Source organism: Phyllopteryx taeniolatus, chromosome 5 (assembly GCF_024500385.1).
Source record: "Phyllopteryx taeniolatus isolate TA_2022b chromosome 5, UOR_Ptae_1.2, whole genome shotgun sequence".
NCBI lineage: Eukaryota > Metazoa > Chordata > Actinopteri > Syngnathiformes > Syngnathidae > Phyllopteryx > Phyllopteryx taeniolatus.
This window is the reverse complement of record NC_084506.1, coordinates 33,037,166-33,064,636: the sequence shown is the minus strand read 5'-3', so window position 1 is coordinate 33,064,636 and position 27,471 is coordinate 33,037,166. Positions and strand designations below refer to the sequence as shown.

General features: G+C 50.6%; 3 protein-coding genes across 6 annotated transcripts; all 3 read right to left on the bottom strand.

Moving 5' to 3' along the window:
* Positions 1-874: 874 nt before the first annotated feature.
* fem1b (fem-1 homolog b) lies at positions 875-9,685 on the bottom strand. Its single transcript, XM_061775104.1, has 4 exons — positions 9,153-9,685; positions 5,815-6,784; positions 4,171-4,503; positions 875-2,728 (listed from the first exon to the last, which is right to left on the bottom strand). The coding sequence occupies exons 1-4, from the start codon at positions 9,398-9,400 to the stop codon at positions 2,384-2,386; spliced, it is 1,896 nt and encodes a 631-aa protein (XP_061631088.1). The 5' UTR covers positions 9,401-9,685; the 3' UTR covers positions 875-2,383.
* Positions 9,686-9,699: 14 nt separating this feature from the next.
* LOC133478709 (relaxin-3 receptor 1-like) lies at positions 9,700-15,638 on the bottom strand. The gene has a single exon (XM_061775106.1). The coding sequence runs from the start codon at positions 12,145-12,147 to the stop codon at positions 11,008-11,010; it is 1,140 nt and encodes a 379-aa protein (XP_061631090.1). The 5' UTR covers positions 12,148-15,638; the 3' UTR covers positions 9,700-11,007.
* A 1,504-nt stretch (positions 15,639-17,142) lies between these two features.
* On the bottom strand, positions 17,143-24,175 carry slc25a18 (solute carrier family 25 member 18). 4 transcript variants are annotated; one of them, XM_061775117.1, is made up of 10 exons: positions 23,898-24,169; positions 22,850-23,144; positions 22,520-22,642; positions 21,470-21,525; positions 21,206-21,296; positions 20,720-20,835; positions 20,437-20,611; positions 18,698-18,870; positions 17,617-17,692; positions 17,143-17,545 (listed from the first exon to the last, which is right to left on the bottom strand). In XM_061775117.1, the coding sequence occupies exons 2-10, from the start codon at positions 22,867-22,869 to the stop codon at positions 17,404-17,406; spliced, it is 972 nt and encodes a 323-aa protein (XP_061631101.1). In that variant the 5' UTR covers positions 22,870-23,144; positions 23,898-24,169; the 3' UTR covers positions 17,143-17,403. The 4 variants fall into 4 exon arrangements, with proteins under 4 accessions (XP_061631101.1, XP_061631106.1, XP_061631102.1 ...); XM_061775122.1 differs by having other exon boundaries at positions 22,520-22,670; positions 23,898-24,166; XM_061775119.1 differs by having other exon boundaries at positions 17,406-17,545; positions 21,415-21,525; positions 23,898-24,175.
* Between the last annotated feature and the right edge of the window lie 3,296 nt (positions 24,176-27,471).

The following is a 27,471-nucleotide window of genomic DNA, read 5'->3' as shown; positions in this document are numbered from 1 at the left end:
AGCTTCCACGGTTAGCCTAGCACTGATGTTAAAGAAGCTAACAACTTATTAGCATTTAGGTCACCAAAGCCTGTCTTCCCTCACGACATCCGTCCACCTTCTCTTTGGTCTTCCACTCGCTCTCATGCCTGGCAGCTCCATCCTCATCATCCTTCTACCAATATACTCCCTCTCTCTCCTCTGGACGTGTCCAAACCATTGAAGTCTGCTCTCTCTAACTTTGTCACCAAAACACCGAACCTTGGCTCTCCCTCTGATGAGCTCATTTCTAATTTGATCCAACCCGGTCACTCCGAGAGCGAACCTCAACATCTTCATGTGCTCTGCTTCCTGTCGTCTCTTCAGTGCCACTGTCTCTAATCCGTCCATCATGGCTGGCCTCACCACTGCTGTATAAACTTTGCCCTTCAGCCTAGCAGAGACTCTTGTGTCACATAACACACCTGCTGCCACCTTCCTCCACCCGTCCCAACCCGCTTGGACCCGTTTCTTCACTTCCTGACCACACTCCCCATTGCTCTGGACGGTTGACCCCAAGTATCTAAAATCCTCCACCCTTGCTATCTCTTCTCCCTGTAGCCTCACTCTTCCCCCACCACTTCCCTTTATTGTTTTTTTTTTTTTGAATTTTCTAAACAAAACATGTTATTGTCACAGCTGTTGATGTTATTGTAGTGGACGTCGCTGTTGTCATCGTTTGCTTTCCTTGTTATTGTCGCTGTTGCTTTTGCCGACGTCATCTTGGTATTGTTGCTATCTTTGTCAAATGTTGCCTTTAAATGTTATAAATAAAACATCGTGTAGGGCTGCAACCAACAATTAGCTTAATTGATTAATCTGTCAATTACCTTTTGATTAATTGATAAACCGGATGATAAGAGGACACTTTTTTTTTAATTTCCACCCCTTCCATTTCCATAGCATCTTACAGAAAATCCGCTAAAATGTTGATCATTGCTTTCCTCAGTAAAAGCAGACGATTGCAAATGACTTATTTTGAAAGCACACAAAGATAACCGGTCTGCTTTCATGGAGGACGACAGAAGTACAAATATTTACTGTTGAGAGGCTGAAATTCCCAGGATTTGGACACTCAAGTTAAAATAGGTCTTGAAACAATTATCACCATGTATTTGTCTATTAATATGATAAGCAATTAATTGTTGCACCTCCACTATCGTCGTCGTTACGGTCATCACGTTCTTGCAGTCTTCGTCACTGCTGTTGTCGTCGTCATCGTCGCTGCTATCGTCGTGTATTTTACGTCATGCAAAACACCAACAACAGTTTTGAGGCACTTTGTTTAGCGGAGCTGAACATTTGTTTTTTTTTTAAATCATCTATTCAATTAAAAGTCACACAATCAGCTTGTCAATACCAAATAGAAAATAAAAGTTCGGGCAGACATTTCCTGTTGCGCGTTAATGAGACCGGGTCCTTGTGTGCGGAGTCACTGAACGTTTGCCACATGCTACGTTAGCCTGCTGGCTAACATTCATTACAAAGTCAACAAGTATTTCTTGAAAAAAGGTCACCCGCCCGCTTAAAGGAAGTTTGTACAATAGAATAATTCAGACTGTTAAAACTAGGGATGGGCGAGTACCGATACCAGGTATCGTATCGCGCCGATAGCGGCCTTATTCCAATGTATCGGGTACTCGTGAAGGCTGCAGATACCAGCCGCTGGGCTATAGAATTTGACATCGTGTAAGTCCTCCTTGCCTGTAGTTGGCACTAAACTGCAGCCGTTTGGCACATCGGCAAATCATGTGTCAGAAAGAAACAATTATCTTTCATTGTGTTCACTGAAATTGTACAGTATGTATTCGAAGTACTTGCGGTATCCATATACGTTAGCACGCTAGCATAGCATGTGATACAGTAAGGAGTAGGGCCCGAGCAATATGTATTTTTCTAGGCTGATGCCAATGCAGATATCTGGCAGAATAACATTTCGATAACCGATTAAACGGCTCACTAATTTAGAAAATATATAATGAATAAAATGAGCTCTTTTTGCGTCACTTGCAACAAAAAAAGAAAAAGAAAAGATATGAATCACAGGCAGAACATTTGACTGCTTTACAATACTTTGTTGTTTGGGATTTTGTTGGCAAAAATCAGCTTTTTTCTGGTCGATTTTAGGGGGAATGTTTTTTTGAATGTCATTATCTCCGTATTATGTTGCAATGTGCTAATGTGTATTCAAAAAAAAGCAGCATTTTACATTTTCATTTGTTTGAAAAGGGCTAATTAATATTGGCCGATTAAAATGGCCGGACGATTAATTGGTCGGGCGCTAGTAGTAAGGAGTTGTCAATAAAAATAAATAAGAGTTCTGGAGCGATTTGAAAGTGTCCTAAAAAAGGGACGTGGCCATTGGTCAGTGGAACTCGACGAACTCCTCGAGGCTGGCGGGTATCTGCTTGCGGTAGGTGATGCGGTGGCGTCGCACGGCGCGCGCCGCCAGGCACTTGAGGCTCATCTTCATCTGCGTCTTGAGGAGGATCTCGGACACGCCGGTGGTGCTCTTGTCCAGGGGCGTCTTCTTCTGCTTGTTGGTGCGGTCCGTGTGCGCGCCCGCCTCCACCAGGCCGATGATGATGGCGTGCAGCGTCAGAAAGTCGCTGATGGGTCGGTTGTACTGCACGATGACGTGCAGCGGCGTGTTGCCTTCGTGGTCCACCGCGTCCACACGGGCGCCGCAGTCCAGCAGCAGCTTGGTCACCTGAGGTGTAAAGATACAAATGCATTCAGCCAACGAGTGTCCCCGGATAGCGAAAAGGGGGGCAGCGCATGTCGCGCGCCGAGTCACAAACGCATCTCCACCGAAGCGGCCCCATCGAAAGCTCCACCCACACCACGCCAACAAAACGTACGTTATCTGAAGTTGGTCAGATGCGAGCAGTGCTATGTTCTCACGTTGGGACGGAAGGGAACACGACACATCGGTTTGACGTCAGTGACCCCCAAATGGAGGGACTGTATTAGGGTTGGGAACGATGCGACCGGATAGCCATTCGTAAAGGCGAGAGATACGTCTATCGGCGGCAGAATCCGCTAGCGATACAGAATCCGCCAGGAATCCTTAGATACGTCAGGTATAGGGCTGTTGACCGGATATCGCCGGGCTAGGAATTGGTTGCCTGAGGCTTTGTGGTTTGCATCTCATAAAACAAGCGCGACAAGTCTCGCCCTGGACTCCGCAGGTAACGGTATGTTTACAACCAAACACAGTTTGACTACATTTCTCCGTAGCATCAAATGGTTTTTCAGTAGTTAAGCTACTTTTGTGGTCTCAAAGTAGCGTTCCCCCAGGATTGTAAACATTGAATACAACGTCACGTTACGTACCTTATCTCAAGTCCGCTGTCGACACCGGGGCCGGCGGCCAAATGTGCGCCGCAGATTGTAAACATGCAGACAATATGGCAAAGGTAGCACTATAGATCACTTTTATTTAGCTAGTTATTCATTTGCAATACATTTTAATCCACCCATTATTTTAGTACATTTTTATTCTATATGTAAGTGCAGCGTTAATGTTAACTGTGCCTAATGTTACAGTGGCTTAATAGCCATGTACTCTGTAGGAATAAAATCATTTTTGATGAACACACTACTACTGTATTTTAATGTTAATATTTTTTTGATAAAAAAGTTTGTTTCTAGCTCTTTCCATTTTTTTAGAAATCAACAGTAGAATAAAGAAAATGGAGAAATGAAGCTTTTTGTGAAAAGAAACATCAGGCAGAACAGTGACTTGGACGCTGATCATTTTTGCTTGTGTGCCACCTCAAACTATAAAACAATAATACAACATTGACAAAGGGCTTTTGATGGAAAAATCATTTAAGAAACGTGCCGTGAGCGACGTGTACTCAATTGAACGTCAGCTGCTTTTTTTAAATGGTGTTCATCACTCACTCCATGAACTGCGCCATCTTTTCTCACCACCGCGACTCGCTTTCTACGACCTAGCGACCCATCTCCTGGCATTTATTAGTCATTACAGTTGTGAACAAAAGTACATTTCTCAGATGAGCTGGGCGAGACCCTCTGCCACGCCTACCCGTTGAAAAACGGACTTGACGAATATATACGTCGGTGGCAGTCAACGCTTGGTTTCCAGTTGACGAACAGAAACGTCCACGGCAAACAAACACAAACCTGCGCGTTGGGGAAGCCGCACACGTCGTTGGTGTGGAAGTCGTCTACGGGCGTGCTGGAGCTGATGGCCAGGTGCAGCAGGCTGGCGCCGTCGCGGGCCCGCGGGTCCAGCCGGACCACGTCGTATACGTGCTTGTTGATGCGGGCGCGCTGCTCGTCGTCGCGGCCGCCGCCGCACGCCGTCTTGGTGGCGATACAGGCCAGGTACAGGAAGGTGAAGACGTTGGACTCGTAGTTGTCGGCCGCCTGCGCCAGCTCACCCTCGGGCGCCGCCTGGGCGCGCGCCATGCTCCGGCTGATCTCCAGCGCGCTGCAGCCCAGGACCTGCTCCACCTACGGACACACCAGCAGTCGGAAAGGGCGGGTGACCAAATGTTTGCAGGAACCGCAAAATGTGGAATTGCAGGATAAGTAGGCATTTGGGAAGGTGCATTCGAGTCGGTGGGAAATTGTGGAGTTGGAGAACAACGGCAAACATTGATGGAATCATAAATTATCACTAGACACTAGAAATTGTGTGTAAATGCTAAAATCCCGAACCAAATAATTGGGACCCATGAGGAATGATGTGCAATGAAGTTGGAATAGTTTGAATCCGTGAATAAATGTAAAAACTGCAGGTCAATAGGTAAAAATGTGGAATTTCAGGCTTTTATTTTGGAAATTTGGGGAGCGTGAATAATTCAACGTTGAAATGGTTTGAATCGGCCTCTGCTGATGGCCTGGTTGCAAGTACCAGCCAGCACTGTACGATCCTCCTCCCTCAGTTTTGGTTGTCGAGCCCCCCCCCCCCCTCACAACCTGGACCCTTTGCTTCTCCGCGCCGTTCCCTGGTTCGCCCCTGAACTCAGCACCACCTTGAGGCTTTCAAGCACCATGCGACCACAAGACGCTCACAAATAAGCGTTTTGATCGTACAGTATTTTCTTATTCTATTTGTATTTCTAAGTGTTGAAGACTTATTGGGATAATCTGTGATTTTCGGTATCACATTTTGTACCATATGCAAATGTGTGTTTCCATGAGCAACTCTTTGAATGTTGAAGGAGGGAATAAAGTGCAATGTCTCAATGTAAGAATGCTATGTGGAACATTTGGGAATTTGAGAATTCTTGCAATGTTGAAGAGTACCAATTAGAGGGGCAACGATTATTTGACAACTAATCAACTACTTGGCTAATCGATTCATGGTTTACAGACCTTGTTCAACTTCAAACTTTCCCAATGTTTGGAATTCGAGCCTCTCAACAGTAAATATTCTCAGATTTCGGCCATCCTCCATTAAAGCCGGCTGATTGATTGTGTTTTTTCCAAAATAAGACATTTGCAAACAGCTGCTTTTACGTTGGAAAACAAGGATCAATATTTTGTGCCGATTTTCTGACAGATGTTACGGACCAAACCGGGAACTGAATCATCATCAATTTATGTTCGTGGATTTTCCACAATGTCAGTTTGAAATCTTATTCAGTTTTTTTTAAATGAAGGTCTGAAACCGAGAGATTAGTCGATTATTTCTAGTTTCCGTTGGGAATTGTTGGATGCAAAATGTGGAATTGTGGAAAAATGCGATTTGTATGGAAAGAGCCGACCAACGGCCCGAAAGCCGTGACTTCCCGGACAGTGCGGACGAACGAAACCAACCGCGTGGGCGGGCAGCCGCTCCTTCAGGTGCAGCATCTGCGAGAAGACTTGCGCGAAGCGCAGCAGGTCCTTGTGCGTGTTGCGGTTTCCGCGCTGGCGCAAGCGCAGCGCGTGCAGCCACAGCTTGATGCAGCGCTCGAACTCCATGTTGTCGGCGTAGACGGCGCCGCGGTAGATGACTGGGTGCGACACGTCGGCGCTGTCGGCGCCCAGGATGCGCTCGCGGATCATCAGGCCCTCCATGTGTAGCGAGTCGCGGTCGGACCGGATGGCCTCCAGCTCGTCCGGCGTGCAGCACTCTCGCCGCCCGCCGTACGCCTCCACTGGTGGCAGCGGCTCTTTGGCCGGCACGGCACCGGGGTGGCGGCGGCGCTCGTCCATGGCGGCGCGCAGGTAGCGGTAGGTCTTGTGGATGTCGTAGTTCTCGCGGTCGTTGGCGAAGGAAGCGCCCAGCAGCTCCAGCGACTCGACGCGGCGCGCAGGCTCGCAGTCGGCGTGCGCCAGCAGCAGCTCCACCACGTCCGCCTTGCAGCTCTCCGCCGCCACCTTCAGCGGCGTCATGCCGTGCCCGTTGGCCGCCAGCACGGCGCGCTGTCGCACCAGCTCCGCCACGACGGCCAGGTGGCCGGCGTCGGCGGCGAAGTGCAGGGCGGTGGCGCCGCAGTGCGCCCTGGCGTTGGGGTCAGCGCCACGCTCCAGCAGGAAGCCCACCACGTCGCCGTGGCCCTTGTAGGCGGCGATCATGAGGCAGGTGTTGTTGTACTTATTGGTGATGCCGATGTCGGCGCCGCGCTCCACCAGGAAGCGCACGATGTCCAGGCGCCCGTCGAAGCAGGCCGCCCGCAGCGGCGTGGAGCCGGTGAGGGTGGTGTGGTTGACGTTGCCGCCGTGAGCCACCAGCAGGCGCACCACCTCAAAGTGGCCGGCACCCGCCGCGCACCAAAGCGCCGTCGCCCCGTCGATCACGTAGCTGCGGGAGCGGACACAGAGGGGAAAGGTCAACCGGACGAGCGCATTCAAAAGGAATAGGATTTCATCGGTCTCTGATATTAGCGGGCGGCCACTCGCCCCAAGTCAGCTGGGATAAACAAGCCACGTGACAAGTGGCTGCCATCTTTGTGGAAATATCGAAAAACAATGAAACGAGCAGTTCAAATGCCTGTCAAAATCCTCCACGACGAATGCATTCACAAAAAAAAACAACGGACTGCTGATGTGCACGACCATTTCTACTGCCCACAGTGCTCTTCTCGCCAACGATGCTCCATTCGCACCCTCGAGGACCCTGTCGAGGGTGTAGAGCTGGTCCACTGTTCCACGGCCAGGATGAAAACCACACTGCTCCTCCTGAATCTGAGAGTCGACTTCTCGACGGACCCTCCTCTCCAGCACCCCTGAATAGACCTTACCAGGGAGACTGAGGAGTCTGATCGCCTTGTAGTTGGAACACACCCGCTGTTCCCCCTTCTTAAAAAAGGGGGACCACCACCATAGTCTGCCAATCCAGAGGCACTGTCCCCGACGTCCACGCGATGTTGCAGAGGTGTGTCAACCAGGACAGCCCGACAACATCCAGAGCCTTGAGGAACTCCGGGCGAATCTCAACCACCCCCGGGGGCCTTGCCACCGAGGAGCTTTTAACCACCTTGGTGACCTCAACCCCAGAGACGGGAGACCCAGCCTCAGAGAACCCAGACTCTGCTTCCTCATGGGAAGACGTGTCGGTGAAATTGAGGAGGTATTCGAAGTATTCTCCCCACCGACTCACAACGTCCCGAGTCGAGGTCAGCGGCGCCCCATCCCCACGATACACAGTGTCGATGGTGCACTGCTTCCCCCTCCTGAGACGCCGGATGGTGGACCAGAATTTCCTCGCAGCCGTCCGGAGGTCTTTCTCCATGGCCACACCGAACTCCTCCCATGCTCCAGCGACCACCAAAGTTGCATTCCGCTTGGCCAGACGGTACCCATCAACTGCCTCAAGAGTCCAACAGGCCAAAAAGGCCCGATAGGACTCCTTCAGCTTGACGGCGTCCCTCACCGTTGGTGTCCACCAACTGGTTCGGGGATTGCCGCCATGACAGGCACCAACCACCGTCGAATGGCGACCAAGGGTGTCCTGGTGCCAAGTGCACGTGTGGACACACTTATGCTTGAACATAGCGTTCGTTATGGACAATCCATGGTGAGCACAGAAGTCCAATAACTGAACACCGCTCGGGTTCTGATCAGGGGGGCCGTTCCTCCCGATCACGCCCTTCCAGGTCTCACTGTCATTGCCCACGTGAGCATTGAAGTCCCCCAGCAGAACGATGGGAGTGCTCTCCAGCACCCCCTCCAAAAAGGGTGGGTACTCTGAACTGCTGTTCGGTGCACAGGCACAAACAACAGTCAGGACCCGTCCTGACTGAGAGGCTACCCTCTCGCCCACCGGGGTGAACCCCAACGTACAGGCGGCGAGCCGGGGAGCAATAAGTATACCCGCACCTGCTTGCCGTCTCTCACCGCGGGCAACTCCACAGCGGAAGAAAGTCCAACCCCTCTCGAGAGAACTGGTACGAGAGGCCAAGCCGTGTGTGGCGGCGAGTCCGACTATATCTAGTCGGAACTTTTCAACCTCACACTCCAGCTCGGGCTCCTTCCCTGCCAGAGATTTGACATTCCACGTCCCTCGAGCCAGCTTCTGTAGCCGGGGATCGGATCGCCGAGGTCCCCGCCCGGCTCGCGCTCCACCCGACCCCTATGGCCCCTCCCACAGGCGGTGAGCCCACGGGAAGGGGGACTCACGTTACCCTTTCTGGCTGTGAACCCCGCCGAGCTCCGTGGGTGCAGGCCCGGCCACCACGCGCTCGCCTTCGAGCCCCACCTCCAGGGGTGACCCGCGTCCGGGCAAGGGAAACCTCGATCCATTCCTATTTTTCATCATAGGAGTCTTTTAGCAGTGCTTTGTCTGGTCCCTCACCTAGGACCTGTTTGCCATGGGTGACCCTGCCAGGGGGGGTGAAGCCCCAGACTATTTAGCTCCCAGGATCATTGGGTGACGGCTTCCAGGAGGGGTCTCTCTCGGCGATATCACACAAAAACATTCCTTGTGCGTTGTACTCGGGTTTTAAGTGGCCGTTTCAACCGGACTCAACAATTTGTCAGACTGTCATTTTTGGCAAATCTTGTCCCATTGCTCGATAAACCCCAGCAAAATCACGACCCGAGGATGAAAACTTGGCAAGGGATGAAATAAATGTACCAGCGTCACGTAATCAGGATTTGAAAAAATCTAGACTGAGGGAGGTTAGGGGGCAGCGTAACAGAAATACGAGCGGCCGGCAGTCTGTACGTACCCGTCGAAGCGCGCGGTGCCGGTCTGCTCCGTGTCCACCCGGTAGTGGTCGAGCAGCAGGCGGACCACTTTGTCGTGGCCGTTGCGGGCGGCGATGATGAGCGGCGTGAACCTCTGGCCCCCCTGCTGACTGACGAAGGCCAGCAGGAATCTCGTCTCGGCCTCGCTGTGGTTGAACAGCAGCGCGGCCAGCGTCAGGACGCGACCCTCGCTGGCCGCCTTGTGCACGTAGCCGGCCAGGGACTCCATGCGGGCCCGACACGTCGTCGTCGTCGCCGCCGTCGCCGTCGCGGCAGCCGCAGCCGCAGCCTCCTCCGCCCCCGCTTCGCTCGCAAGTGCTGCCCGCAATGTCCACCCGGCGGCCAGCCGCCTCCCATCAAAATATCCGAGCGAACTCCAGTGCTCGCATGAAAAGCGACCGGGAGGCTCCGTGGCGGTGGGCGACGCAGCGAGGAAAAAGCGGCCGAGCCGAAGCGCTCGTCGCCCCGCGGCGGTTGTCCGGCTCCGGGCTAGCCGAGATGCTAAGCTGCTAACGTGAGCGAGAAAGCCGCTTCGCTACACAAATACGACGTTTAAAGGCAACAAAAACAAGCACGAAGTCGTTCCTCGCCGTCAAACGAAACGCACAGTTATTTTTGCTGTTCATTAAAAAGTGTCCAATGTCGTTATGACAAAGACAAGGAAGCACTCTCGCTTCTCGCTAGCGAGGGACTCGCCGGAAGTCAAGTCCGACGGGAAAAATACGTCCGACCGGAAAATACGTCACAGTATCGCGTTCCTCCTTTTTGAAACGACACACTTCCGGGGGATGACTTCCGCTCCGGTTTGAAAAATAAAAGCGAAACACTTGACATATGGGTTCTAGTTTTATTCTATAACATCCTGAAGTAATTCCCCCCTGCACAACCATTTCTGACTTTATTTCTATGCGGTTGACATGCCTTCTCATTCATCCTCCAGGTCATTTCGTTCTCTGAGGGTCCAATCCGCAACCGGACTCTTGTGGTTGTCTTAGAAGATGTTCCGCCTCTCATCTGAACAGGCTTCACCCGTTCATGCAACAAGGCAATCGATCAATATGTCATTGATTCAGTGCCCCGAGAATGTCTGATTTAGCTTTTCCCTCAGTCGCTTCGGTATTTGCCGGATCCGAAATGGAAATTCTCCAAACGACGTCACATCATTGTGCCACTTGCGCACAGAGAAAGCAAAACAAAACTCATTTGTTTGAACAAGTTGCAAATCGATGCAAATGATGATGTACCATTTTCTGCCATGAGCAATTGCTTTTGTCGTGTTGATCGAAATGTTTTATTGTGTTCTCAATTGAACACATTTGGGCATCCGTTCATCGCTTACTGTCCATCGCTACACGCCAAACGGTTGAGCAACTTGTCAGTCGGTCTCTTGCAGATGAAAACTTTTGCAACTTTTGTACAACTTCTTTTGAGAAATGCACTTACTGTTTTGTAAATGTTGAAATGTACCAAAGCGTCGGAGGAAAAACTGTATTTTTTCTTTCTTTTTGGGGAGAGGGGGGTGGTTTTGTCTCATCATGTGGCTACTTCGCCGTGAGCAGTCAGGTTATTTTTATTCAGTGCACCTTTCACCCATCGTTAGCTGAGATCGGCTCCAGCTCACCTTTGACCCCGAACAGGATAAGGACTCTAGAAAATCGAATGTCCAAGCAAAACATATCAAGGGTAAGCTAGCTTCATCCTTAAATGTAATATGACACGCCATAGATGGGCTAACGGAAACTAGCATGGACGTTAGAGTAATTGTAAGCCTTCAAACTACTGCACGCGGAGCAGCAACACAGACAAACATAGCGAACGACGACACACGCGTGAGAGTCACGCGACGTGTTCGTCCCGCGTCACAAGCGGGTCGCGGGGTTCCGCGAGGCCCGACAGTTGACAGTTTTCGGTGTCGCCCAAGTTGTCGAGCGGAATCCCGACGGCGTGCGCGTCCCGGGCCCGAGCGGGAGCGCGGCGGGGGGCCGCGGCGGGCGACGCCACCTTCCGGAACATCTCTTTGAGACGGGTTCTGAAATCTCGGCGCAGCAGGCAGTAGAGCAGCGGATTGAGGCAGCTGTTGCCGTGCGCCAAGCATACGGTGAGCGGGTGCGCGTACGTGTGCGCCACGTAGTAGGCGCGGTCCCACTGCAGCAGGTTTAACTTGACCAGGACGCCCCACAGGGTCACGGCCTGGTTGGGCAACCAGCACAGGAAGAAGGACAGGACCACGACGGTCACGGAGCGGGTGACGTGGGCGCGCCGCCGCAGCTGCTTGGCGCCGCGCATGCGCAGCAGGCGGAGCAACAGCAGGTAGCACGCGCACACCACGCCCAAGGGCACCACGAAGCCCACCAGGATCTTCTGAAGGTGGTACAGCGCCAGCCAGGTGCCGCCTTCCGGGAAGCCCAGCAGGCACAGGCGCTCCCCGGCCACGCGCCGCACCGTCGAGAAGACGGCGGCGGGGGCCGTGGCCGAGGCGGCCCCCGCCCACAGCGCGCCGGCCGCCCAGGCCGCCGAGCGCGTACGCCCCCGCCGCCCGCCGCGCGGACGCAGCGCGGACGCCACGGAGCGGTATCGCGCGACGCTCATGGCGGTGAGGAAGAAGACGCTGGCGTACATGTTCATCACTGTCACGCTCAGGACCAGTTTGCACATCGTGTGGCCGAAGGGCCAGCTGAAGTCCAGGAGCGTGTCCGCCGCCCAGAAGGGCAAAGTCAGCACGAAGCCCAGGTCTGTCATCGCCAGGTTGAAGATGAACACGTTGACGGTGGCGCGCCGCCCCGCGCGATCCCTGCCCGAGCCGCGCGCCTTGACGAGCACGAGCACAAGCAGGTTTCCCAGGAGTCCGGCCACGCACACCAGCAGGTACACCGCTGACACCAGCGCGCGCAGTGTCGCCGAGCCGTCCGCCGGGACGTCTGCCGCCGACGTGTTCCGGGGCACGCTCGCGTTGCCGTTCCACGCCCCTGCGGCCATCGCCGCCGGGTCACACTCCCGCTGGGTCTTCTTGATTGGTCGCACACGACCCAAAGTCGCCGCCTCTCATGTCGGTGCGTCGCGTTCCAGACACCCGCCGCCTCGTTGTCGTCGCCCGGCCGGCTTCCTGTCGACTGTTCCGCTCTCTCAGCGGGAGATGAGCCGCTGTGGCGACTTTATGGCTGTGCGCGTGCACGGGGGGCGAGGGGGGGAGGGGGGCGAGAGGGGACGGGCTTCGTGGACCGAAGCACCGCACGCACAAACACAAAATCCACACAGGCGCAAAAGTCACACATGCACACACACGCGCACAGAAATCCCACACACGTACACTACACACAAACACTAACATGCATGCATGTACACACACACACACACACACAAAAGTACACGCAAATACATCCGATGTACACCAAAATAATCAGTGAAAATGCACACATACACGTGCACAAACTCAACACCCCAACAAAGCAAACACTAACACGTATCTCACACACACACATACATAGATAGATAAACCAGATGCACGAATTACACGTAGGACACACAAACACACGTTACACACAATCACATGCTCTTTTCCCATCATTACCGTCAATGCACACCTGCAAACACACAGGCCGATAAGGCCTTTTTCCACGGCAGGCGCTGACGACGGCTGGCTTCCTTATCGCTGTTTGCTAATTAAGCGGCGGCGGCGGCGGCGGCCGGTTAAGTCAACAGCAGATAAATGAAGAAGGCAAACGGCCTCACATGGCTGCCTTTCCCTCAAACACACACACAGGAAATTAAGCCAGTGCACGTTCGCTCCTTTTTCTTCCAACGCGGGCAGGGAGCTGCCAACTCTGCCAACTCTGCCAACTCTGCCACTTCCTGTGTGTGTTGCAAAAACAAACACATTTCCTTTTTTCCGTTTTGGGTTCCCTCCCCGCCCATCTACAGGAAGTTGGATTGAAAATGAAACATTTCTGTGAGTAATATTGTGACACTAAATGCACGATATTCTTATTTTCGGAGGCGTACCTCTATGCTGTCAACACAACCCAATGGAATTCATCTATGGGCCGCGGGCCAAAACCGGCCCTCTCGGGGGTACAATGCGGCCCGCAGGATGAATTTGAAATGGAAATTACACGCGAGACATCGGGGTGGCGGGGAGTATTACGCTCATGTAGAAAATGAAGAGGTAATCATTTTACTTTCAAAGCACAATCTCGGTGACCACGCACACACGTGGATGACAAACTGCAGCAACATTTTCTCAACAATTCCGAGGTCATTTTGTGAAATCATTCATTCGATCGAAAGATTTCCTCAACGTGCTCGTCACGTTTTGCATCAAATCAAAGGGCGAAAAACATGAAGTGTGGTAGACTTTGAGCGGTCAAAGTGGAGGCGGCCTCTGGACTACGATGACTGACGACGCCCGCCCGGCTGAAGGAAACAGGAACTTGTCAATGATATACAAGTGACACCAAAAAAAGAATAGTTTCCTTCTTTGATGAACGAACTGATGCCAAGTACTGAGACGTTTTCAAGCATTAGGAGAATACGGCAATTTCATAGCTGAGATCGCCGTGCCGACCCCGTTCTTCAAATCCATAATTACGAACCCCTTTTGCCACCGAAAGACGCCGACGGTCACGTCTCGTGGAAGAACGCGTGGATGTTTAGCGCTGCTGCTACCATCGTGAGCGACATCGTCAATAAAGACGAGCGAGGCCGTTCCAGAAGCCCCCGTGCGAGCCCGAGCCGTGACGTGACCTCCACCGTGCTTCACAGATGAGCTTGCGTGTTTTGGATCGTAAGCAGATCCTTTCTTTCTTCATACTTTGGCCTTTCCATCACTTTGCTCGAGTTTCATCTCGGTCTCATCAGTCCATAAAACCTTGTGGCTCTTCTCTGTACTACTTTGCAAAATCCAATCTGGCCTTCCGATTCTTTTTGCCGATATACGGCCTGTATATTTCTTCTCTGAAAGTCTTCTTGGAACAGTGGCTTGCGATACCTTCACCCCTGCCCTGCGGAGGTTGGCAGTGATGCCTTCGGGTGTTTCTTCGCAGCTCTCACGAGCTGTTTCTGTCATCAACCGCTTGGGCGACCTGTTCCGTGTCCGTCGCTCAGTACGCCAGTAGTTTCTTTCTTTTTCAAGACGTTCCAAATTGTTGTATTGGCTATGCCCAATGGTCGTGCAATAGCTCTGGTGGATGTTCCCTCTTCTCTCAGCTTCCAAATGCTTTGCTTTTCTCCCATAGACAGCTCTCTGGTCTTCACGTTTGCTTAACAGCAAATGCAGTTTTCACAGGTGAAACCCAAAGCCAAAAACAAGCACTATCTCATGTTTTATCAATGGATCTAAAAGGCAACACCTGAGCAACTAGAAACACCCATCAGTCACATGTTCCCGTACTTTTGCTCACGCGAAAAGTGGGTGGCTTCAAAGAAAAGGTGCTCTGTCCCGAGTTGTTGAAAACATCTCGATGTAAATACCACAAAATGAAAGCTGGAATTCCGAACTTTGGTCTCATATTCATCTTTTGATCTGAAACCCAAATGTCTTCAGCACACAACAACAACAAAGGAATTGACCTTGATGTTCTAAAACCTTTGGAGGGGACTGTACATTGGTTGCACATGATTATAACGTGTTCAACTAACACATAATAATAGATTAGTTTTGAGAAAAAAGGGGGACAATTGCATCGGTTTGCCACATTTTCATCATGTGCAACTGAAAATGACTAAAATGAAATGAAAAATGAACGACGCAAATGAAGCGAAGAGAGAGAGATGACTAAAAGGGGATTTGAACCATTGCTCCCGTACGTGTTCATCTGCAAAGGACAACCGATCGGCTGTTAAAACAAACTACAGTTGTTAGTTTCCGAACTCAGCTAGCCGCAAACGTGGCTGACATCATGCATGCCGAGATCAATTTCGGTGTCTTTTTTCCATCCCAGCGCCCTCGTCCTGCTCAGTGGAGACTTCCACCGCTTTCCTCGCTCTCATCTATGAACAACTTCACACAACATGTGGAGTGCATTTGGAGCGCCAAAACCAATACTCGCATGTTTCCTCTCACCTGCGGCTACGGTGAGCGCAGCGTGCCACCTGCCCTCCCAGGTAGGTGAGCACCGTGTACTCGGTTTCATCATGGAAATCAGTGCTAGGAAGGAGCCTGAGGTCGCCACGGAACAGAGGTGTGCCACACACTCCCAGGCGCATAAGTTCTTGCAGTCGGAGCAGGATGCAAATTGCAGGCATGAGAAACACCCATTCGCGCGATATGAATTGCAAATCAGTATACAAAAAGATCTCTTAGAGTATATGAATCACAGTCTGTTATATAAGAGGCACAAGTCAATGATTATTATGCCACACGCGCCCGCCCGTGTAGCAAAGAGCAATGCTGGGCTTACAAACTGACATGTTTGGAGGTGCAAAAGTGGCAATTATATGCGACGGATGAAAGTACAGAAACTAGATTCAAACGATTTCCATACCGTCGCAGGCGTGCTGAATTTAGACAGACGGACACACGAAGCGAATCACCCCCAACACCAGAACATATAGAGCCGTGTGCATTGAGAAACTGTTCTGTATTAAATACAAACATGTCACCGAGAGAGTTGTCAAAGTGGGAACTTTTCTCAGTGTGCGCCTGTATCATGTGGAGGGTTCCTACCAACTGCCGGAAGAGAAAGTTAGCATTCGTTGTCGCCAGCAGGATGTGGAGATGGTTCAGGTGAGCTTGGGCTGGGATGGAATTGACGAGCATTGCATTGAGGCTAGTTTTTAGGAAGAGCTGCATATTTTTTTGGGGGGGGGTAGGTTGCAGCGAATAAGAACATCCCCATCTTTAAAGCGGCTGTGAAAAAACACGTCGTTGTCAAAATCCACACGGACCATTTTCTACCATCAAGCATGTCAGCAAATTCAATGTCCAATTAACATCTTACACTCTTACATTTCTTACTTTTGACTTTTTTTTTTAAGATATAGAATACTGGTAATTGTCTTCATTTGTGTTTTGTTTTCATATAAGATACAAGTTTCTCACACTTTGGAGAACAGACTTGAACTTTGAGTTAGACGAGCACGTGTTTGATCACGCGGTTGAGAATCACCAGAGGGATTCTAATTCCAATGAGATTATTGGCCTGCAGAGGGCGCTACACTACACACGCGGTGGATTTCATGGCTGCGGCATTCACACGGGTGGAAGAGGTTTGCTCCCGGGAAGTGGCGTTGCACGGTTCCGGTGACAAGTCCACTCACTCAAGTGCCTTTCTTCTTTTGGACTGGGCTGGCCCAGGGACTGTCTTCGATTTCATTTCAGCCTCGTGTGCCAAATGTGTGTGTGTGTGCGTGTGTGTGTGTGTGTGTTTTTTTTATACAAGCAAACAAACAACATGCTTGTGATTATTATCAGGGATCTTCATATCTTCGTATTCAAAAGCCAAAGTAATAAATAAGTGCGACACAGAAGTCTGCTGGTATCTTTATTTACAAGCGGTAAGCAAACGCTTCACACAGACTCTTTAGTCGATATTGTGGAAACTCTAACCCCGTTACACAAACTGCAGCATTGTGTGCGTATGTGTGTTTGATATATTATAAAATGAAACAGGACCAAAATGCTCAACAGGACAAATTCCAGATCATTCCAGACCATTAGTTTTTAGGCTTTGATTTTGTTTCCCGTAGACTTTTGCAATTTGTAAAGCGGAAGTCACTTTTGGGCCCACTTGTTTTGGGATTATTTGAAACCTTCTGAAGCTGTGAAGAAGAGGAAGCGAGGTTTAAACAGAGCGGCCGAGGAGCGTGCGGCTTTTCGGCTGGAAGTGAACTGCGCGTGTGTATTTTCTACGCTAATGCGCGGATTAAATCATTAGCATCAGATTAACAGACGACCTACTGACGGGCAGCGGTTCCCGGTCCAGGTAGCGAATCCGAGATTACGAGTCAGACCTCACGGATGGAGTGGGACGAATGTCAAAGAAGAGCCAACGTTTTAATGTGTATAACTGAGCAGAATACAGGAAATGATTTAGAAGCATACAAATGCTTAGCGACACTTTTCTACAGAGCCAGACAAGATGACCCGGATCCAGAAGTAAGCTCCGAACCCCTCGGGACACAGAACATTCAGCACGCAGGACCTGCGTGTTGCAAACGCAGGCGAGGCGGACGGGTCGGCATGTCGATCGCGGCCTTCTTGTACCAACTGCAGATTGTGCAGATACAACGCGAAGTTTATCCCGTCAATCCCAGCAGCGCCTCCCCAACCCCGAGAAAGTAGACGCCTTGCGCAATGCCGAAGAGGGGCGCAATCACCAGTGCGCGGCACGCTGCTCCCTTCAGGAATGCCGACGGTCCCTCTCTTCTCAGAACGCGCCTACAAGATTAAGCATGACCGACAATGGTGAAAGGCTACATGCAGTCAATATTGGAGTGTGAAATATTTACCGTGTGCAGTCAATAATTCCTCTGTAGGTGTCCTCCCCGTCACCTTTGTGCAACGTTTGGAGTCGGGTTTTTATCACTGTGTGGGTGGCAAAATCAAAGATAGTCTTACGACTTCTGCATATGCGGTAATTTAAACACTACTCACAAAGAGTTCGGGATATTCAGGTTTGGGTGAAGTTCCGAGGCGAACCCGAAATGTACAACGGCCTTGACAAGTGAATTGCATTTGACCGTCTCTAAGCTTTTCAAGGCCCGCTCTCCGGCGAGGGGCTGAAGGGCAAAATTCACAACAACCACCTCACTCCGTTTCCAAGTACGTCCACTTCTACGCCTTTTCGTGACTCTTCCAGTCTCTCCGCATCTCTCTTGCCGCCGACGACACCCGTCGGCGAGGCGCCGTTTATTGATCGGCGTCGTCTCGGTCTCACGATGTCGAAATCTGTTTAAATGCCGGTTCTAACTCGATCAGAAAATATGTCGGTACGCCTGAATTTTCGAATTTTGCTCTTCAGCTCCTTGAACGGTTGGACATGTGCATTCAAAGGTTTTGGAGAAGGTCACATTTTCATTTTCGGTGCATCCCCCGCCCCGAGATATCGCCTGAAAGCCGAGGTAGCCGGAAGCTGATGCGCTAACCGCCGCGCCGCCACGCTAAACATTGCATGTCAATGATGAGACACGTGACTCATTGTTTGCGACAGCGGTGAAAAACCTTGGAGCCCATTTAGAAAAAAACAGCAGGAGAGGTCTCGCTGTGACATTTTGGATGAAGGTTCTGATACAGAACTCTGTTCAACGTGCCAAGGACCGCAGCGCAATTGAATCAGCCAAACTTCGTTTGAATCATGAGATCGTGTAGGTGTAGCTAATAAAGTGTCCGCTGAGTGTCAATCTCAGAGACCGATTGATTCTAAGTGATAGTTGCGATTACTTAAGGTGACCGTTCCGAATGGGAATTGAAATTTCAATCCAATCTCTGTCAAATCCCGACACGGACACGTGAAACTACGTGGCAGGACAGAGGCACTTTCGAGTCCAGCCACCGAGCCACTTTCGCGGCTCTCTTCGGTTCCCCACTCACCATCCAGCGGCGTGACGGCCACGGCCGCCACTGAGCCTGCGGAGCATCCCGCCGCAAAGGACTGCCAGAAAGGGGCACGCGCCCGCACGTCGCCCGGACGTCCGGGTTCGTCCCTCCCCAGTGCGTTCAGGTTGGCAAACAAGGGAAAGTAGATCATTGAGAAAGGGACATCCCTAAAACAAAAACAAAAGTGCGTTCAGGTGAAATGTGCAAAATTGATGGAGCGTGTCAGTGTCGAAGAAAGGAGAAGAACGCCGGGGCAAAAGTGGAAACCGCTGTGGCCTTTCTCACTGGCATGTAGGGCTAGCAGCTGGACGTAGCCGGAGGAATCTATTGATCGGTGTCGATCAGAGGCGTCCAACAAACACTGTGTATGTTTGTTACATCATCCACGATGAACCCATCACAGAGGTAACGGGGGTGTTCGATGGGAGCGGCAATGATTCGCACATTCTTATGAGATCCGAGATCCGATAGAACATTTGAGTCAAGCTTCATTTTTGCCTTTGCAAAAATAACGAGAATGAACTCATGGGTTGACTGAACGCTCATAAAATGCTGGCTATTCTTCAACTGCAGTCAAGTAGGACGAGGTCGTGCACGTGGACCTGGTACATGGTGCCACTGCTTCTTTTGACTGCTTTTCCTCCACTTGGTCCCAATGCGAGTGGACCGTAACAGTCAGAAATTCTTACATTCACGAATGTCCGCCTGTATCCGCCCATCCATTTTCTGTAGCGCTTCTCCTCACAAGGGTGGCGGGCGCGCCGCAGCCCATCCCGGCTATCTTCGGGCGAGAGGCGGGGTACGCCCTGAACCGGTCGCCTGCCAATCGCAGGGCACATCCAAAAAACAACCGTCCGCACTCACGTTCGCACCTGCGGACCATTTAGAGTCTTGCATGTTTTTGGGACGTGGGAGGAAAGCGGAGAACCCGGAGAAAAGCCACGCAGGCGCGGGGAGAACATGCAAACTCCACACAGGCGGGGCCGAACTATCTTTTATTTAAAAGGGGACATAGTTTGCCAAACCGACTTTTTCCAGTATTTGGGACGTAATATTGTTTCTATGCTACCTCAGTAAACGTGAAATATGAATTCAAATCATCCGCGCGTTCCTGAGTTGCTAAGGCCTGAAATCAGGTCATTGGAATGTCTCGAGCTTCTCTACGTCACCGGCGGAGAAGATCTCTGCGTTCCCTTTCCGCTCCCGAGCCGGCTGCGTCGACATAGCAAACAAGTGCGCTCTCGCGAGTGGGTCTTCTACACGGAGGGAACCAATCAAAGGAAAGGGGGCAGTCTGAGCCAAACATGGACAAAGCGGATACAAAGCTGGGTCAAACAGTCGTGTCTGAGGGGCCTTTTCTGAACACTCGTAGGACAAAACCAAGGTGTTTTTTTTGTTTTAAATCAAGTTGCCACTTTAACACTAAGTCCATGTTAGAGAGTCACTTACGGAAAAAAATGAACAGAAGTCTACTCCCTACAGTAAATAACGAATTGAACTATCCAACCGACACTTCACGGAATATTTGGGTTCCTTTTTTTGTGCCGGCGCACCTCAAGCGCGTGCATGCGTGCGCAGTCCCAGGCCGAGTCAAGTCAACGGCGAGAAACGGAATCAGAATGACAATCGACACTTACGACACGTATCAATGCACCGATACGAGGAAGAGCGAGCCCAAATTTGCGAGCATATTGCGTGTGAATGTGTGTGTGTGTGTTTTTGGGGGGTTTAACCTCATCAAGGTGGCTCCCGCTCCCCTGTACAGACCAGCGAGGCCTCGGGTTCTCAGCAGCTCCGCCGTGATGCTCGTGGCAGATGTCCGCGGGGAAGCGCCGGAGCGGAGCGCCCGCGGTTCCGCTAAGGACGGAGCGGCAGTCTGAGCCGGTGTGGAGACGTTCCTCTGGGCAGCTGAACAAAAGTCCCACTTAACGTGAGCCTGGTAAGTGTTTTTGTCCTGCAATGAAACGTTGTACGCTCACTGGCTACATGTGTGAGCATTTGCAATGAGTGTCTCACCGAGCCTCCCTGCGTCTTGTAGCTGGATTTTGAGCATTTCCATGGGAGTGGTGACCACCACCTGACACGTCCCAGCTCCACAGCCCGCCACGACTTCCGCCCAGAGGGGCAAATGGCTAACGGCGGACAAAAAGCATCGACAAAGCACATGACGTCGTTCGATTGGAGGTCAATCTCGTTCCTTGAGTCACCAAACATCTGGAGTTTGTTTACCTACCGCGAGGTGTTAAATGAATGGATTGTGCTCAACGTCACTCTACAAATCATGCAAAAAACATGTAACGTAAACATTGGCCTGCATTGTGAGGGCTTCGAAAGAATGCACATTCTTCCAGGGAAATTCCAGATTTGAGCAAAAGCTCTTCAATGAACGCTGAGCGCTGACGATTCAATCGCATCTCGAATGTTTTATTGGAAATCTCCATCCGAAAACAAATATTCCCGCGCCCATCTGAATCCCGCGCAGCCAACAAAGTGAACGTTTACCCATCTCTGGAGAGCTTCTGTCTGAAGGCGTCGTTCGCCGCCAGCTTGATTGCTTTTTCTGGTGTGACAAGAGTGAGGTTGACCGCCGCACCTGGAGGAGGCAAAGCAAAGCTAACGAGCGATAAACACTTCCCTCTCGAACAGAACATCGGCACGTCGGCCTCGTTCTACTATCGTGCATTTCTATTTCCCTCTAAAGCACAATGTACAGGAAGTCGCGGCTGTGTTGTTGTTTGTCACAGGCGTTCCAAAGGCGAGGAATACCTCTGTAACATCCAAAATAGCCCTCTGAGCGTACCGTCTTAGCCAGGCAGTCCCACCTGGCACGACAAAAGACAAATAACAGGGCCTTAGTTCGATGAAGTGCGTCACAGCGAACCTTCAGTAAGTCGTATCATTTGAAATGCCGAACAAAAGCGTCCGTCTGCGGCAAGCCACATTTGACTTGTGCAAATCTCGGAAGACTGAAATGTCCCTGAGTGCCGACGGATTTACTTCTTGTCATGGCGCCGCAGAAAGGCGAAAGATGTGACGATGACCCTAAGACGGGAAGGAGATCGCAAAGGGTCTGGCCGCTCGCTACGACTCGATGTCCATTTAGCGCTCGGAACACTTGGATGTGACTTAACAAGAAACTCTTCAGCAGTTGATCATTTGGTGCAAAAATTGCTTTTAAGTGACAACAACTCGGAAGCGGAACACATTGTGTATGACATGCAAGTTGGACGTGCACTGCGCTCAGACCTATTTTTGTATTTGTATTTTTTATTAGCATAATCTGTAAACACAAAAAACAAGGATTTGCTTCGCTGCCGGGACACCGGAAACAATTCCACTGTTCTTTGTTCGTGTCGCGCTGGAAGCACGCAGCCTAACTTTCCGACGAGGCCTCGAAGGGAATAAGTCATTCCGAGTAGTTTTCCATCTCTGAGTCACAGCGGAAAACCGCGGTCTGGGTCTCGTGCTCCCGAGCGCGGGACGGCCGCACCCGTTCGCAAGGCAGCGCTGCTGCCCACCGCACAGAAAATTCCGGGTCTTATGAGGACACCGGCCCACTTTTGTTTTCCCATATCAAAGGTCACATTTGCTGGTCGTATTCCAATCCCCGAAATGTTTCCATGATCATTGAGTCCGGTTACATGCGAGGACGGAGATCGCTGAACTTTCTCGAGCGCTGAGAAAAACCGCCGAGTATTGAGCTTGGCAACTGCGCCTTCTACAAGATCGCTTGGGATGCATGTGAAAGTGCAACCGTTGTCTAAATGAGTTGTTACTAGGAGCGAAAAACATCCAAGTTCCTGTTTTTGTACTCACATTCCTTTGTAGATTCGGGCGCCCTGCTGGTTCTGTAGGCGGGTTTTGGCCAGATCGATGGGAAATACGCACGTCACGCCGACCAGGCCTGCCACGCCCCCGTTAATCAGCTTAGCGGGCAGACTGCAACGGGATCAACTCAACATATACGCTAGACACATGGGACCCGTCAACACGAAGCACACAAATGACGGCATAACTCTCAGATGTGTCGATAGTCGTATTAGGGGATCAAGTAAATCGAGCGGGAACAGACTCCAGTCAAACAGAACCGTTGATTCTGTCATGAGCAGAACAGCGGAACGGAAGGCTCGGCGGAACAAAGATTACCTTATTTTCTTCTCCGTCATCCTGTTTGGGCGTTTGGGCTGCTCCGCCTACTTCCTCCTCCTCTTCTTGGTCTTCCCTTCCCAAACGGTCAGCTCACCCGTCACCTCGCCCGCTCAGTCACACCAACGCAGCTCACCGGGTCTTTGATTGCGTCACGAGCGGACGTCTCTCTTCGCCGGTACGGCAGGGGCGGACGCCTTTTTTCCCCGTTACGGCCAAAAGCAGCGACGTCGGCCCGGTGGCTTCAAGGCCGGCCCCTCTGCTTTTTGCTCTCCCTCGCAGCGCTGCGCAAACTCTTCGTTGGAAAACCCACACACAGGAAACGCGATCGCATGAGCTAAAACTGCGAATCGAATCAAGATGTCACAGGACGAGCCCTAAAAAACCAAACGGCATGCTGAGTCTCTGTGGAAGATGCCTTGCGGCAGGGATACGCGTGTTTGACACAACACGGTGAGCAAAAGGAGAGTTTAGTATCCCTTGACCATGCACATGCACGGGCCTAGAACGGTTTGTTGTGGCGATGGGATCCATCGTGTATTGTGAAAACAGTATCCTCAAAACGATAGAGGGCAAATGTTAGAAGTTAGAACGATAGCTAATGATCACAGATCCACCAGTTGGGGTTTTTCGCTTCCATGTCTTGCCTCGACTTCCTTAATCTGGTTTAATCTCCACCTCTGAGTCGGAGCTCCATTTGTAGCGCTGCTCTTACGACACACTCACACACTCTTTTTCCCACATCGATGTGGATTATTTTGCTCCTATCTTTGTCACACGTTTTTGCCTTTTCCAGCCATTCCTAAATGCGCTTGTTTTCATTGCCGCATTCTGCACATGCCTTTCCCTCCGCAACTTTCCGTTGTACTTCCCCGGCTCCATTCACACAGTCCGAGAGAGAAGTGACCCTGCCAAAACACAGAGAGAGAGGGCCGCCTCACCCCTCCGAGCCCACCGGTGTTACACCCTTGATTCTATTCTGCAGAATATGACCGGAAGGGCCTCCTATGTCCTTTTTCTTACAACACAACGAGGAGATTGTCCTTACCGCTGTCGGCGTATCCCGCGACCTGGATCGAGCTGTCCGCTTTCGTCTCCCTTCAAGCGCGCATGCATCGGCGGCGACCGAGCGAGAGCGAGAGCGAGAGCGAGCCGGCCGTCGCACAAATGCGAGCATTGTCTCCTTTGCTAAATCCCTCCCTCTCGTGGCGACTGTCTGTGCGGCGCGGCACAGCCCCGGCAGTCTGCTGAGAGACACTCGCGTACCTGCGGAGCACACACGCACGCGACAGAATATCACGTATCGACGGTCGGTTCATTTTGAATGTGTCTTTGTGACAGATGGGAAAAGCAAAGACAAAGATCTCCTGAGCCCTTGTATTCGGCGGCCTGTGCATGACGCAATATCCCAGTCTGCAACTAATCAGCCTCCCCGAATGTTCCCGGACTTGCAGTATTATAGTATGTATTACCGAGGTAAAAGCAGTGCCCATATGAGGAACATCACGTTGACTGGTCCAGTTATTAGGGCAGGAAACACAGTAGAAGTGGCAAAAACAAGGCATTACATAAGGGCATCCCCCCCCCCCAAAAAAAGAAAAAAAGCTTTTGATTACCACAGCAACCACTCTTTGCCCTCAAACATTTGCTTTCTGGCGGTATAGAAATGATGTTTTCTTGAAAACTTTCTTCTCCTGTCTGATGCGCGGAATTCTTTGAGTGGCGTTCCTCTCAAGGGATCCAAAGATAAGAAATACGACGTGGTAGGCCGTGCTCGGGTTTCCCAATCTCATCCCAGACTGACTTCTCATATTCGATGAACATGTTCATCGAAGTACACGTAGCACGACAATGAAGAAAGTGTCTTTTTGTCTCTTCAAATGGTGCCCTGTGTGCACCAGCGGTCACCGCCCTTTTTGGGGAACTGACGGCTATTGCTTGCCAAGGGCTCCTAATTTGAGGGACACTTCCGAAATACCAATTTCGTCCCTGTAAAGACACGGAATCGGCTTAACCCTTTCTCACAATAACTGAACGATTGAACACGGCAGGTAACCGATACGCTGCACTTTGTTTCCAAAAGATCTCTGCAAGCGTTTACATTTCAAAAGATTTTTGGAAAGCGGCCGAAAGAAGTATTGAACACCTCACCATTTTTCTCACGAAATATACTGCCGAAGGTGCTGTCGACCGGAAAATTGCACCAGATGTCGGAAACAAGCCGAGTAATCCAAACATCCGAAGAAAGTCGAACAAATAAGATCACAAAATTCAGTTTTGTGCGTGTAAAAATGGGAAATGACACAGGGGGAAAGTATCGAAATGGCACCGCACATTACCCTGAAACCAACAGTGACGTTCGGAGGTGAGGACATGATGGTGCGGGGCTGCTTTTTCAGCAAATGGTACTGGTGAACATCCAATGGGCAAATGTACCGAGACATCCTTGAGAAAGATCTGCGAGGGTGAAGAAAAGGAAAACGAGCGTGGACGTTTCAGCAGGTTAGTTATGATCCCAAACATACTGCCAAGGAGACTCTCCGCTGGTTTCAAAGAAAAACAAATGAAGCGGCCACAATGGGGCCGGCCGATCACCTGAATTGAATCCAATTGAAAATCGACGGGACGAACTGAAGCTCAAGATCCACAAGAGAAGCCGCGGAACCTTCCGAATTTAAGGACCGCGTGTGTGGAGGAATGGGCCGAAACCACACCAGAGCAACGCATGTGACTAGTTTCTCCATACAAACTCGAAGGGCTCTTGAAGCTGTCAAAAGGCAAACAAGGCCTTTTGTACAAAGTAAATACCACCTGGCGTCTTCAATACTTTTTTCCTGTGTCATTTGACATTGTTACACATAACTCCATTTCTCAGCTTATTTGTTCTACTTTCGTCGTACGTGTGGATCACTCGGGGGTTTTCCCAACATCCGGTGAAATTTGGAAAAATATTGAATGAGAAAAATGGTGACGTGTTCGCTGCTTATTTCAGCCGCTCGCTGTGTGTCCTCAAAGAATATCCCTCGCGTGACGACCGCATGCCGGAGTCATCGGGGTCTTGCAAAACTCGCATCGTGTAGCACGAGCCGTTGGAACGCTCGTCCTCCATGTCCTCAATTTCGCATATCCCAGTGACCGCAAAAGATTAGGATGGACATGGATGGGAGTCAACTCTCCGACAGAGTACTGAGTACTGAAGAACGCTTCGAGTAGTGCGCTAAACGCGCTGCCGACCGAAAAATGTGGGGAAAAAGTTGTGCCATTTTGAACATGAAGTAGAAATTACTACTGCGACTTTAGTTTAGTTTTGTAATCATTCCTTTTCGTACAATTTCGCGTCATTCCGTAATTTATTTGTAATATTTGATTTGCATAATGATCGCTTTCATATTTGATGTCAGTCTATTTAACGTTTGAAGTAGCAGACAATTGTACTTATTTGCGGCGTTTCTCAGTTTCAAACTGGATTTTGAAAGATGTTGTTCAAAGGCTAAATCAATTCAAATAAATTCATACACAAGTTTGGAGTGCATGCCATTTGGTTTCTGTTGAGTGCAAATCTGTTGTTATGATACATCCATCCATTTTCTGCACCGTTTCTCCTCACGCGGGTCGCGGGCGTGCCGGGGGGCCCATCCCGGCGATCTTCGGCCGAGAGGCGGGGTACGCCCCGAACCGGTCGCAGGGCGCATACAAACAAACAAACAACCATTGGCACTCACATTCACACCTACGGGCAATTTACAGTCTTCACTTCATGTGTGTTTTCAGGATGTGGGAGGAAAGCGGAGCCACCCAGGCGCGGGGAGAACATTTGAACCCAGGTCCTCAGAACTGCGAGGCGGACGTGCTAACCGGTCGCCCGCCGTGCCGCTGTTTATAATACAAAATATATTTCCACAGCTAAATTGGGTACCACAGTGAATGAAAAAAGCTTTGAATTGGTAAATGAAGTCATTTTCCCCTCTTCTTGAAAATGACGCCAGTTTACCACATTTGAATCACGCGCAACCGATGTACATGTTCAAATGTAGTCAATTCAAAGTGCAGGGACATAATGAAATGACTGGAATGCCATGTAATACCTTCAATGAAGATGAACATTGAGAAATCAATTTAGAGAGACAGGTAAGGTCAGGGACCGCGGCCGGACATGATGGAATTACTTTTACGCGCTGACAAATAAAACGTCAACGAAATGATTCCTTTGTGTTGGTTTTAGAAGCATTAGTGAAGTGAGGAGAAGAGGAGAAAATACGTTGTACATGTTCAAATGAAGTCAATTCAAATTGTTTGTTTTGTGTTGTGTTTCCTTTTCAGTGCGCCCTCCATCCCCGATTCTGCGAATGCCCTCGTTGGTGTCAGCAGCAGAGGACGGGTTTCTCAACCAGGGGTCTGTGCACGAGGGGTCTGAAAGTAAAAGAAGACAATAATAGTTGTACTCCAAAGTGACTGAGACCTTTATCGACTTAAACTATAGAGGGTACGACAGGATTTTTGTTCCACCCCTCCAATTCTTGCTTCACACGTGTCATTGATTGCATTTGAATAAGTTGTCTCGCTCCCATGAGAAATGTTGCGTTCAAGGGGGTCCTCAGGCTCAATCGAAAATTAGAGGGGAC

What these genes read in the sequence shown, in the direction of transcription:
- fem1b (XM_061775104.1), bottom strand. Translation starts at nt 9,400, where the DNA reads ATGGAGTCCCTGGCCGGCTACGTGCACAAGGCGGCCAGCGAGGGTCGC. An exon ending in GGCACCGCGCGCTTCGACGG is followed by an intron (nt 6,785 to 9,152) that starts GTACGTACAGAC and finishes CCGCTCCCGCAG; the next exon opens with CTACGTGATCGACGGGGCGA. An exon ending in GCGGCTTCCCCAACGCGCAG is followed by an intron (nt 2,729 to 4,170) that starts GTTTGTGTTTGT and finishes TTTACACCTCAG; the next exon opens with GTGACCAAGCTGCTGCTGGA.
- LOC133478709 (XM_061775106.1), bottom strand. Translation starts at nt 12,147, where the DNA reads ATGGCCGCAGGGGCGTGGAACGGCAACGCGAGCGTGCCCCGGAACACG.
- slc25a18 (XM_061775117.1), bottom strand. Translation starts at nt 22,869, where the DNA reads ATGACGGAGAAGAAAATAAG. An exon ending in CTATTTTGGATGTTACAGAG is followed by an intron (nt 21,297 to 21,469) that starts GTATTCCTCGCC and finishes TGCCTCCTCCAG; the next exon opens with GTGCGGCGGTCAACCTCACT. An exon ending in GGCCGTCACGCCGCTGGATG is followed by an intron (nt 17,693 to 18,697) that starts GTGAGTGGGGAA and finishes CCACCCACACAG; the next exon opens with TGATAAAAACCCGACTCCAA.